At 33.8% G+C, this 13841-nt stretch overlaps 1 protein-coding gene across 1 annotated transcript; it reads left to right on the top strand.

The window, feature by feature from the left end:
* Positions 1-4451: 4451 nt before the first annotated feature.
* Positions 4452-10261, top strand: LOC114744139 (receptor-like protein kinase). The gene is made up of 5 exons (XM_028932328.1): positions 4452-6892; positions 7086-7418; positions 7967-8043; positions 8761-9349; positions 9441-10261. Exons 1-5 carry the CDS (start codon positions 4522-4524, stop codon positions 9818-9820), a joined length of 3750 nt encoding a protein of 1249 aa, XP_028788161.1. The 5' UTR covers positions 4452-4521; the 3' UTR covers positions 9821-10261.
* The last annotated feature ends 3580 nt before the right edge of the window (positions 10262-13841 follow it).

Genomic DNA, 13841 nt, shown 5'->3' with positions numbered 1-13841 from the left:
GCCCGTTCTTAAATTATAAATATGAAATGATGGTTAAAAAACCAAAGTACCCTCTTTTTGTCTCTTTCTTCTATCTTATCCTTTCATTCTCTTTCCTTCTTTTCTTCTTCCTCTCCCTCTCTTTGTCCTCTCTGTCCTCCTCCTTTTTGACAGAGATGTGATTGCAACTCTGGTGGGTGTTTTGCAAGGAATGCGCTCTCTCCATAGAAGATTTGGCCAGTCTAATAAAGTATGGGGGTGTTTGGATTAATAAAAAGTGATTTTCATAAGCATTTTTTTATAAATCAAGAGAAACTCTTTCACATATTTGCTTTGTATATTGTAAAAGTACTTTTAAAATTATAATTTTTTTTTTCACCTAAACACTTCCTATTTCTCTTTCTTCCTTTCTCTCACTATCAGGAGGGAAAAAAACTTGTTTCTCTCGACTTTTTTTTTTCCCTGAGTGAAAGGATTATTTTTCATTTGCATGTTTTTAATGTTCTAGGAGAATAACCCTGTTTGATGGAGCGTATTTCCTTATCATTTTCCTTTCTTATTTTGGCCTGAGCGTTGCATTTTCTCTGCACCATTTAGTTTTATGTTCATTTTTTTTTGTTACGTTCTGCATAGCTACATCACCATCCTAGTTTGCGTGTCTATGCATATGGGCCACTCCCATGTGCGGATTCGGTTGTGGCAAATGCGCGTTCGGAATTTGTGACAAGGTGATTGCAGTGAGAATTAATGCACTTGTTTTATTGTGTATCGTTTGTTTTATTCAAATCATTCATTCTTTATGCAGTATTATATTTGGCAATGAATTTTCAACGTGCCTTTCAATTGAGTCAGTTCTGCGGCTGAGGGCAGCTGCAATCGCATCTGTGTCAGAATATCTTATAAATTTAACAATAAATGTTGTTACTTTCAAGTAAAAATTTGTTATCCCATCTAAGGTAAAATGTTAATTAATAAGTTGATAATTGGAAATAATAAATTTTTTTAAATAACAATTTTTTATTTGAAAATAACAAGTTTAGTGTGTTGATTTAATAAATTTGTAATTAAAAATAATAAATTAACTTTGAAAAATAGTTGTTATCATAGCCATATTGCTTTTTTTTGTTGTTGTTGGTCATAAGAATCTTGTCATTTCTAACATAAGACTTCTTATTTCAAACTAAGTTAAGTTGCTGTAATTGAATTGATGAAATAAAATTATATTGAAGCAGATATACTCCTCCGGTCCTTAATATAAGACCCATTTAACTAATTTGATTATATTAAGGAAGTTAGGTAAGTTAGTTAAGTATAGGAAAAGTGACACATTTTTCCTAAAACACCATAATCATCTTTCTTAATACCTTCTCTCTCTCTTCTACTTGATTATGGTTGAGGGAGTATCCATAGGGATAATTTAGAGAAAATTGATAAATATGAGAAATGGATCTTATATTTAGGACCAAAACCAACTCAAGAATTGGGTCCTATATTAAGGATCGGAGGAGTATTATTTAAAGGTAAATTCTCTTGTTGTATGTTATTATGAAAAATGAATTGCAATAATAGGTTAAGCTCTGAAAATTCATTTAGATATGGGACAATTAATTTTAATTTAGTGTATATAGGCTTACCCTTCTAGATTTTTTTTTGAGAGAAGAGCCTTAGTAGATCTTGACATCAATTTTCATAAGTAGTATGTTTAGTGAAAAGGATATTATTAAGTAAATGTATACTTGTCACTAAATATTAGGTTGGGCTAATACGAGCTTGGTAGGGCAGGCTTTTTTTGTCCAAATTTACAACTTGAGTCATAAAATTTAAAATACTATTATATATTTTAACAAATATCTATGCTTAAAGAATTAAACAACATCTATAATTATTAAAAACAATACAATAAAAAATTGTAAGCAAAACCTTAAAGATCAAATGATTTGCATCAATCTCCACAAAATTGAGAAAATGACGAAGCATATAAAAAGAATGCAAGCTATATTAACATATTCAATTATATTATTAACTTATGGTTTAATATAATTTATAAAGATCTATATATCACATTCGAATTAGATAATTAGTATCATTTCATGACATATGAAGTAATATTAACCTGAAAAAGTTAAAAGACAATGATAATACTTAGAAAAGTTAAAATATATACTAGAATTTTAAAAATATAAAGTCTATTAATATAAGGAAGTAATGTTTGTTTTGGGTATTGGAATATAATAAAATAAAATATATTAATATTACACTATATATATATATCATAATTTTGAAAAAAAATATATATTATAATATAAATAATTATACATATATTTCAGGCAAGGATACAAGCCGGGTCGCCCTGCCTATGATTAGCCCAACCTGAAAATGTCCATTTCTTCTTTGGACTGGTTTTTTTGAACAGAACTGGATATTTTTTTGACGTGCTCAGACAGACATACTAGGCTCTTGGGCCTCATAAACACTTCTATTATCTATCGATTTGGATTTTTTGATTTACCACATGACTTACAATGCACCATTAATTCTAACTCAAACTTTTGCAACATTCTAACAAGAAGAGCTCTCCCAAAAAGGGAAACAAAAAGGAAAAACCTAACCTCAAGCCATGCTGGTCATTAGTTAACTGTTTTGTAAAAAAGTAATTTAGAGAACAAAACGAATAGAAATTTTACCAGTTAAGTTAAAAAAAAACAAAAACAAATATTGGATATCTAAGTTGTAAATTAATCTCAATTCATCAAACACTTAAAAATACAAATAAAATTTAAAATTGCAAACCCGAAAACAATGACATTTAGCTATCAAAATTTGTCCCCGTTTTTCTTGAGAAAAGGAACAATTTTTCTTCTTTTTACATGACTTCAACTTCTTCTAATCCCTTCCTGTTCGCTCCTCCTCCTCTTTGTTTCTGCAATAACAAGGAAAGAATACAGTGACTTCCTCTGGTTTGCTTCGTCTTCTTCATAGAGAACAAACCCTTTGTTTCTTCAATAACAAGGGGAGAATACATTGAGCTTCAATGTATTCATCATCATCATGTTCCTCTCAGCTCTTTCTTCCCTTCTTCTTCTTGCAGCTCTTGCTCTTCTTCCCAGTTTTCTCAGCTTTCCTTTGCTACAGGTATGTATGTGTGTTGTTAGATATTTGTTTCACTATTTCTCTTATGGCTTTTATTCATGCATGACAATATAAGTAGGACGCGGCATAAAATGTTCTGCATCACTGGAAGATTGGATTTACGATATTCCACATACGGTGACAAGTCCTTCTCCGACGGAGACTTTGCTAATTAAGGAAATACTAGTGATGAAGACAGAGATAGTATTGGTGACAGCAATGACAGAAAAATGGAGGAACCAATAAAGGAGGGAGCAGAGGAAGAGATGAAGGTGGGGAAAAAACGCCAGGGAGAGAGAGGGTGGGGGCTGTTTTGTTGCAGAAACGGGGTATTTACAATGTTCCGTAAATGTTATTATTACTTTTAAAGTAAGAATATGAATTAATTTTTTTAATCTTCAATATTCTTATTTTATTTTTCTTTACAGAAGGATATATTTTCTAGCCATGCTATAAAATTTATGTTTTATTATGCATTTCTAGTCTTTGTTCTGAAATTCATGCTTAATGCAAGTATATTTTGATTATATATCCTAGAAATGTTATAGTTAATTAGAAAATCACATTTCCATTGCTTTCCCAAATTGCAATGCCTATGGACATTTGTCCATTTGATTTAGCATCTCCCAAGGAAAAATGTTAGAAAATAATAATATGGAATGAAGATGCATTGACAACAATAATATTTATTGAATCTGCAACAGTCAAGAACACAAGATGCGAAAGAGTGAGCTTTCTCTTTTTAATTTCAGTCACTATATTTGTCCATATATTTTCCACCTCATTTAGCTTCTCTTTGAATAAAGGAAAAAAAGATGGATTGAAACTGGTCTCTTGCCATTACAAAAGTGAATACATAAAAAAAGATAGAGAAAGGTCGGTTGTTGAAGTGGAGGAAAAGGAAAGAAGCGACTCTTCTTTCAAGCTGCCACAAAATAAGCACTTTTTGGTCCTTTGAATACTTTGATTTCATTTTTCATCAACTTTTACTTTCAGCTAAAGCATGCTGTTGTTCTCTCAGTGAAACTCCAATTATTGATCCCATGCTTCTCTGCTCACTTATTGGTGGCTTCTGCTTTGAGCTCTGATGAGTTGACCCTGCTTTCATTCTTGAAGTACTGAGTTGTGTGCCTCCTTTAATCTAAACTTTCTGAGATCTGCTTCTGGTTTGCCCCTCCATCTCCTAGAAAATAACAAGTGTTGAATGATTGTTAGTAGTCTCATTATCCCGGCACTTCCTCTCCTTCACATTTAGTTAGCTTAGTGTGCTAATACCTATGCAACCCCCTTCAATTGCTTTTACTTGTTCTAAGTTGTAACAAGGTGAGCGCTTTTTGCTTCTGTTAAACCTTTCCTGCGTTTTCGTGGAAAATTCCCTTTTTTTTTTTTTAAGAGAGAGATTTCCCTCTTCATATGAAGCTCCAATTTCTACTCTTATGCTTGTTTGCCCCTTTATATGTTGCTTCTGCCTTAAGTTCAGATGGGTTGACTCTATTGTCTCTTCTCAACCACTGGACTTCTGCGCCTCCTTCCTTAAAGTCAAACTGGAAGTCCTCTGATGCCACCCCTTGCTCATGGATAGGGATACAGTGTGACCGTTACCAGAATGTGGTCTTTCTAAACCTCACTGCATCTCAGATTTTTGGTCACCTTGGGCCAGAAATTGGACAGCTGACTCACTTGCAGAAACTTTTGTTGGCCACAAATGGTTTCTCAGGTACAATACCCCCAGAGTTATGTAATTGTAGTCTGCTTGAGTATGTTGATCTTTCTGAGAATCATTTGTCAGGATATATACCTTCAGAAATTGTTAATTGCAAATCTTTGAAGTCGTTACAATTATATTCCAATCAACTAGAGGGAGCCATTCCAAACGAATTGGGAAGCCTAAGTAAATTGGAGGAGATTAAATTGTATTTCAACCACTTGACAGGTGAAATTCCACTTGCCATTTGGAAGATTCAGAGTCTTAAGCATATCCTTCTTCATAATAATAGCCTTTCAGGGAAATTACCTTCAGAGATGACAGAACTCAAGCATCTGAAAAATATCTCATTGTTTGACAACCAATTCTCTGGACCAATTCCTCAAAGCCTGGGAATCAATAGCAGTTTAGTGAAGCTGGACTTGATGAATAATAAGTTTACTGGTGGCATCCCCCCAAATCTTTGTTTTGGAAAGCAACTCCGCACACTGCTTTTAGGTTATAATCAATTTCAAGGAGGCATACCTCCAGATTTGGGAAGATGTGCAACTCTTGCAAGGTTGGATCTCAGTGACAATAATCTTTCTGGGCCTATTCCTAAATTTGAAGGTAATAATGATCTCATGTACATGGACATGAGCAAGAACAACATCAGTGGAGAAATTACATCTACTTTGGGAAGCTGCACAAATCTCATTGGTTTAATTCTGTCCACAAATAAAATCACAGGGCTTATACCCTCAGAGTTAGGAAACCTTTTGAACCTTCAGGTTCTGAATCTTGCTCACAATAATCTAGTAGGTACTTTGCCGCTGCAACTATCGTACTGTACCAAAATGTTTACATTTGACGTGGGATTCAATTTTCTTAATGGTACATTCCCATCAAGCATGAGGAGCTGGACAGTTTTGGGCAGATTAATTTTAAGAGATAATCATTTTAGTGGGTCTGTCCCATTTTTCCTCTCAGAGTATGCCCAGCTTCTCGAATTACAACTTGGTGGAAATATGTTTGAAGGACTAATTCCCGCATCAATTGGATCATTGATTCACTTATATGAGTTGAATCTGAGCTCTAATAAATTAACAGGTATGACCCCTGGTACATTCAATAGCTTGTTAATGCTCGAAAGCCTGGATTTATCCCTGAACAATTTGACAGGAAGCATAAAAGCGCTTAGCGGAGTTTCACCATTAACGAAATTCAATATATCATACAACTCATTTTTTGGTCCTTTACCAGAATGGATGAAGGGATCTCCATCATCTTTCTTGGGAAATCCTGGCCTCTATGCCAGTTGTTCAACTTCGGATGTCTCGGGTTGCAAAAACAAACCGGGTGACTCTGAATCAACTGACCACAAAGGCAGTAAAAAATCCATTTTTTTTATAGCACTTGGATTCACAGTGCTTGTCATTTGTTTGTCATTTGTAATTTGCTGGTTTATTCAAATATCTAATGTGGAGGTCAATGTTGACCATGAAGGACAAGAGGATTTGTTTTCAAACGATGAAGGATTTTCTAGAATTTGTAATCTACTAGATGCTACAGAACAGCTACATGATGAACATATAATTGGTGAAGGAGGGCAAGGAATTGTTTACAAAGCCGAACTTGGTAGTGGAGTTTTTGCTATTAAGAAGGTTAAATTTACCCAAAGCCATAAGAGGAAACCAAACATGATCAGGGAAATTGAAATGACTAGGAAGATTAGGCATCAAAATGTGGCAAGATGCCTAGGCTCCCAGATTGGTGAGGAATATGGTCTAACCATTAGCAGGTACATGGAAAATGGAAGCCTTCATGATGTTTTACATGAAAATGATCCACTACCCTACTTAGCATGGAATGTCCGCTATAAAATTGCTATTGGAATTGCAAAAGGACTAGCATACCTCCATCATGATTGTGATCCCCCCATATTGCACAGAGACATCAAACCAAAGAATATACTCCTTGATTCTGATATGCAGCCTTGTATTATTGATTTTGGTATTTCGATTGCTTTGAATCAGCCCTCTAGTGTGGTGCGGATACGGTCAACATATCATGTAGGTACTCGTGGATTTATGGCACCAGGTAGTTGCTCTTGTTCTGCACTCAGTGGATTAATTTTCTATTTCTAACATGTTTAATAAAACTGAGATAGTTTTCATCCTATAAGGAGAACATATATATCCAAATGATGAAGCAACAAGATAGGAAGCAAATGAAAATAGATCAGAAGTATAATTTCTTTATAATTTAACATGCTTCCATTGTCTTATGACAGAGATTGCATGTGTGGTAGTGCCCAGTTGTGAGCTCGATGTATATAGTTATGGGGTAGTTTTGCTTGAGCTGATAACCAGAAAGAAAGTATTAGACTCCTCATTTTTGGAAGAGGAAACCACTTTGGTAGGGTGGTTTAAATCTGTATGGAGGAGAACCAATGAACTTGAAGAGATTGTTGATTCATCCCTTGTACGGGAGCTTTCATGTTTAGACGTAAGGGTGCAAGTCATCAAAGTGCTTTTGGTGGCTCTAATTTGTACTGAGACAGATCCAGGAAAGAGACTGAAAATGAGGGATGTCATCGAATTCTTTGAAACGCCCATTGATCCAGGTAGGAGTTGTATTCAATTGACAAGTGTGATTAACATGATATTTAAAAAAAAAAAGCATTAAATTCTAATGCATGACAGTGCGGATCCTTGTTCATGTTGTTTCAGATTCTGGTAAGTATGATACATGGTTTAATTGACATGGCATGTTATCCAAATGCTTAATTTCATTTCATCACACAAATTGGTAGTTCTGAAAGGAAATCACAGAAGTGATTGCTGCATCTGATACTACCGCTATTATCTAATTTATTATTTGACCATTATCTAGTTAGTTAATAGGATAAGATATATGTAACTTAAGTTTAAATATCTTATCTTTATCTGTTCCAAGTTATATGATTCTAGGCACAAATTTTCTTCTTCATCTATATTCTCTAGTTTTTCAGTGATCAAGCTTCGTTTCTGCTCTATTTTTGTCATTACACGTTAGCTTTCTATTCTCAACTGAACTGGTCATGAAACATGACTTCGTCTTATTTAAGGAATCTTGCCTTGAAATTCAAGCTATTGAAAGGGCTGTGGTCTTATGTTCGTCCAATTTGTACAGGAATTTTCATTCAGCATGACAGAGCATTTCATCTGGGGGGTTCTCTTGCTACTGCAGCAGCCTCTATATTTTTTCAGGTAAATTGACCAGGCAGCAACCGCTCATAAGCCCGTAATAAATTCACCTTATTTGTCTTAATGTTGTTGCTTGCAGATGAATTCAAAATGTCCAATAAATACTTCCTCTTGAAATTAGTAGGGTTTTGGTGTGGGAGGATTATGTTGAAAATAGTTTTGCAAAAGCAGCTTTACTCTTGAATAGCATTATTTTAAGACCTTACAGGGAACAAAAAGAATAGGCTGAGCATAAGAGTCTGAGGTCATTGTGAAGCTCATACTCTCCCTGCTCCTTATTATAAGAGATTGCTAACCAATTCACACATACTAATAAAACATTTAAAAGTATTAAATTTGTCATAAAATTTAAGTGATTTCCAATATTACCCTTATTAACTACACTAAATCCCAACATCATATTAATTTCTACCTTCTCACTACCCTTGTTAAATATGGGCATATATTGGGGAAAAAAAATATTTAATGCTCATTGAAACTAGCATAGGATCTTATCAAAAGGACCAAAAATTTCTTCTAGAAGGAATCTTATAATAAGGACTAGAGTGAGTAATTGTTTTGGTAATACCAGTTATGTTAGAACATCAAAAACCATGGTTGAGTGCTTTCTCTTTCTTTTACTCGTTCATCTTCTTCATTGAGCATCCTTAAATTCTGAGTTGCTACCATTCTTCTTTTTTATTCTAAACGTTTTCTATGCTCCTACTTCCAATCTCCAAGGAGGACGTCAAGATCACTGCCAATAGAGGTTCTTACCCAATTATTCACAAAGTGATGGCGGGTGATGAAAAATTGAACAATTCAAATATTATTGGCAGAGGAGCTCATGGTGTTGTCTACAAATATTCACTAGGAGCATCCCTTGTTTATGCTGTAAAGAAGGTTGCGTTTGTTGGTAACAAAAGAAGGATTGTAAAGATAGCTAGAGAAATTGAAATCATTGCAAAGATTAGGCACCGAAATCTAGTCAGATTGCTGGACTTTTTGTTTAAAAAGGAGTACTGTCTGATCTTGTACAATTACATGCCAAATGGAAACCTTCATGATGTTTTGCATGACAAGAATCCACTGCCATGCCTGGAGTGGAATGTCCGGTATAGGATTGCTGTTGGAATTGCTCATGGGTTGGCTTATCTCCATTACGATTGTCATCCTGCCATAGTGCACTGTGCCATCAAACCTAAAAATATACTTCTGGATTCTGATATGGATCCCTGTATTGCTAATTTTGGTATTGCTAAGCTTTTGGATCAGTCTTCTTCAACACCATCTTTAGCAGTTCCAGGACCACAAGGGTATATAACACCAGGTACTTATTTTACTCATGGTGAAGCTTCTCTTTCTCTTTCTTACTTCTGAACGCTTGCATAAAATAACATGTTCCCTTTAAACCGTGACAGAGAGTACATATACAACAGCAAATACCAGGGAGTTTGATGTTTACAGTTATGGGATAGTTTTGCTTCAGTTGATAACTAGAAAGAAGGCAGTAGATCCATCATTTATGAACGGAACTGAGATAGGAATGTGGGTCAGAACTCAATGGAAGGAAACAGGAGCCATTAGTACAATTGTTGATTCAAGCCTTGCAGAGGAGGTTTTGAAGTCAGATGTACTTGAACGAGTTACCATTGTGCTTTTGCTGGCTTTGAGTTGCACAGAGAAGAATCCACACATGAGACCCACAATGAGAGATGTTATCAAGCAGTTAGAAGATGCTAATCCAAGGACAAGGAGTAAAAAGCTTCCAAGTTCCAACTCCTTAAAGATCCATAGTTGATTCACACATGTGAGCATTGTGAGGTACTGAACTACATTACTTCTTCCCTGAAGCAGTGGAATAACTTGCACAGCTATCTTCCAAAAGTTTAGGTGGCTATTATGTTGCAATTAACGCTTTCGATTTTGTAAAAGAAACTGAAGTTGTCAATTCGTTGCCATGTAAGCTGATGGATAACTAATGGGCCAAGAGTAAGAACCAGTGACTATACTGAGTTTTCTGTTATTTTTCCCCTTATTTTCTTTGTAGCTTTTCTGGTTAGAGCTACACTCTGCCAGGTTCTTTCAGGTTTAGTATTCGCTTTAAGCTTGGGTTTCATCATAAGCAAATCTAGAATGCGAGTAGCTGAGGCAAACAAAGCTTTAGAAATTTTTACTGATGGGATCTAGTGACATCACTTGTATGTTAAATCTGTACATGCACGTATAGATTAGTTCTGACTTGTGACATTCTGTGTTTGCTTTTATACTAAGGAATGTTTTGTGCTTGTTTAGAAAGGGTACCAACGGCCAATCCATGAGCTGTGTAAAATAATGCCAAGTCCAAGAGAAAGAGCTTATTCCAAAATACTAGCTTATTGGAAGGGAGATAACTCTTTAAATTTATAAGCCACATTTAACTTTTGAGATTTCTCAATATGGACCCATAACAATTATTTTGTTATTCATGCCATTGCAATATTTGTGCTACATAATGGGGACCATTGTATTGAACTTGAATTGTTGATTACTGATAACTTCTAAATTTTTTTTTTTTATGAAAACTAAATGTCATTCATTTACAATCGGAGAACACAAAATATATATATATATATATATCTGCCAGGGATAAGCTTCCGTCATCATCATTTATCTCAGGAGAGAAAAGATGCGGCGTGATAAAAGAAAAAAAGCAATTATTCCCTTCTAATAGTAAAATGTGAGAATGCTTGGCAAGCTAGTCAGCCATGGGGTTATCAACTCTAAGGGTATAGTTGGTCACAACTTGCCAATATGCACAAATCAGTAATCTCGCTTTATCTAAGCAGACCCTAAAAGGGTGTGCATAATCATAGTCCATATTCAACAAATTAACATCCTCAGTGTAATCAGAAAAAATGATATGTCTGAAAGTTTTAATGATGACAACTTTAAGGTCTTATACCTTTGATTTTAACAAAAAAAATTAAAATCGTTGTTATTTTTTAGGTATACCTTTGGTTAAAATTTTAAAGCCTCTTCATGTTTAAAATGTTACATCAGGCTCCTTTGACTGAGGAGTACAAGCTTTTTTTTTTAGTTAATATGATTTTTTATCTCTTAAATTTATCCTTATTTTTTTGTCCTTCAATTTTGTAATCATAGGTTTAAGCCTCTCAAAGGGCAAAATGGTTTAAGTATTTATTGAATTATAGGGATTAATGTTTTAAATAAAAAGAAACTTGAGGAGCTAAAATCTATTGTTTGAAGCTTGAGAGACCAAAACTAAAAAGAGGACAAATTTGAGAGATTTAAAATTATATTAACCCCTTTTTTTTCATCCAAACTTTATGTTATTGTAATTATCATTTAATAAATAAATTTTACTTGCTTATCATTTTAAATTTTTTTAATTTTATTTATCATTTCAGTCTAAATATAAAATAATGTATTTTTTGCTGTATTGTAACGTTTATCTTTTCAATTTTTTTTAATAAAATATTGTACATTTCTAGCCGTTTTCTTAAAGTTTTTAAGATAGTGTTTGAAAATCATGTCAAGAATCTTGTGAATACCAACCATAATCTATATAGCCTATAAACCTTGCAGCTATTTTGTGATTGATCCACATGGTCCTCATCTATTGATGCATGTGTTTGTCTTCTGGTTCCATTATTTATTGGTTCGCCAAGCATTAGCCGTCCACATGTGCTTCGCTTTTATGTCTCATGGGATCAAGCAAGAGCATCCGAAACGTATCAAATTCCTCGTAAACCAAGAAAAAACGTATCCACACGGTTCTTCAACTTCTGCCCTTTTTTCAATGGATCGATTTATGCAATGGTTCTTCGATTTTTGCCCTTGCTTTTCATATCATCGCTTATTCTAATCTTTGGAGATTGATGGAGCAGGAATAGGTATTCTGTCCGGTCTTTCTCTGATTTCACTTTATGCTCTCTTCCCTATTGTTTCTCTTCCTCATTTGAAGGCTTCTCGCCTTTGATCTCTTTGGCTCAACCTTCAACGGTTCAAGTGCCTAACTTGGACTGATTTTTTAGGAACTCGAGATTACGCCAGTGTTGCTGATTGTGAGGCTTTGCTGCTGCTCTTGGCAGTGCACGGTTTTTTCTCCACTCTGATAACCCTTTTTATTCCATTATTTTTCTGCTTCTTTCACTTTTCTTGTCTATCCAGTACTTCGTTTTCTCTGGCCAGGTGTTAAAATGCTTCTTGGTGTTCAGTCTAGACAACACGATTGTAAACAGTGGAAGTTTGTTTAATCCTTTTTGGTAAGTTATCTAGGTACATTAAGAGATAATTTTTTAGGAAAAATTGCATTCAAGTCCCATATAGGAGAAATTATTACTCTGAGATTCCATGGAATCATCAAATAAATGTGAAGTTCCAAGGGACTTGTGGGTAATAGAATCAAATTGTGAAACTACCAAGCTGCCCTCACTGATTAATTTAGTTGTTAATACATTCCGCGATAGTTGTTAATATAATTAGTTTAGTTGTTAATGACAAGCATGTAGCACAAGCGAATATTAGTTGTTAATACATATTGCAATAGTTGTTAACATAACCGGTTTAATTGTTAATGACAAGCATATAGTATATGTGGACATTAGTTGTTAATACATACTGCGATAGTTGTTAATACAACTGATTTGGTTGTCAATGACAAGTGTGCGGTGCAGGTGGATATTAATTATTAATACATGCTGCAATAGGTGTTATCATAACTAGTTTAATTGTCAATGACAAGTACGTACTATAGGTAGACATTAATTGTTAATATATGCTGTGATAATTGTTAATATAACTAGTTTAGTTGTTAATGACAAATATGCAATGCACGTAAATATTAATTGTTAATATATGCTGCGATAATTGTTAATATAACCAATTTAGTTGTCAATGACAAGTATGCAGTGCATGTGGACATTAGTTGTTAATACATACTGCTATAGTTGTTAATATAACTAGTTTAGTTGTTAATGACAAGTGTGCGGTGTATGTAGACATTAGTAGTTATAAATGCCATGATATTTGCTAATATAGTTAATTTAGTTGTCAATGACAAGTATATGGTATATGTTAACAATAGTTAATATATACTACAATGATTGTTAATACAATTAGTTTAGTCGTTAGTAAAAAATGCGTAATATAAGTTAATATTAAAGACCAACATATTTGAAAAGTATCTATTATATTTGTTTCATATAGTAACACAACTTATAAATGGTGGATGAGCTCATTTGTAACATGCAGAGAGTTGTATGATAACAAGAACCATGAAAGAATGAATACAACATCTAATTAAGTCATATAAAAATTTGTTTGAACATTGAAAAATCAAATATAAATTTATATGTTATATCACAATATGATATACAGTTTCAATACAAGCACTCTAAATCTCATTGCAATCATACATATTCACTATAAAGATTTTATTTTATTTCATGAACAATAACGTTAAAAACAATAAATATTTATTACTCGAATAAACTCATTCATAGTTACAAAAAAAAAAAGACATTCCTTATTATAATAAAATTTATAAACAGTTGAAGCATTTTTTTTCCTTCATTTTTTTTTGGCCACAACCCAACCAATCTATCAAACCCATTTTTCTTGAACTTATTCATCACAGCCTTTATTTTCTTGTAATATTCTTCTGCAAGAAAGGGCATTACAAGACAAGTTGGAGCTACTTTGGCCAGCTTTCCTCTGTGTTCTTTTCACCATCTTTTTAACCTGTAAAAAAAATATCCAACTCCATCACATTGAAACATATCTTGATGGCTTAAGTTGATCTCTTAGCTTTAACATCA

Source organism: Neltuma alba, unplaced genomic scaffold, assembly GCF_004799145.2.
Source record: "Neltuma alba isolate B1F8T4 unplaced genomic scaffold, ASM479914v2 tig00004273_pilon, whole genome shotgun sequence".
NCBI lineage: Eukaryota > Viridiplantae > Streptophyta > Magnoliopsida > Fabales > Fabaceae > Neltuma > Neltuma alba.
The sequence above is the reverse complement of the archived record's forward strand: the minus strand, read 5'-3'. Positions and strand labels throughout refer to the sequence as shown.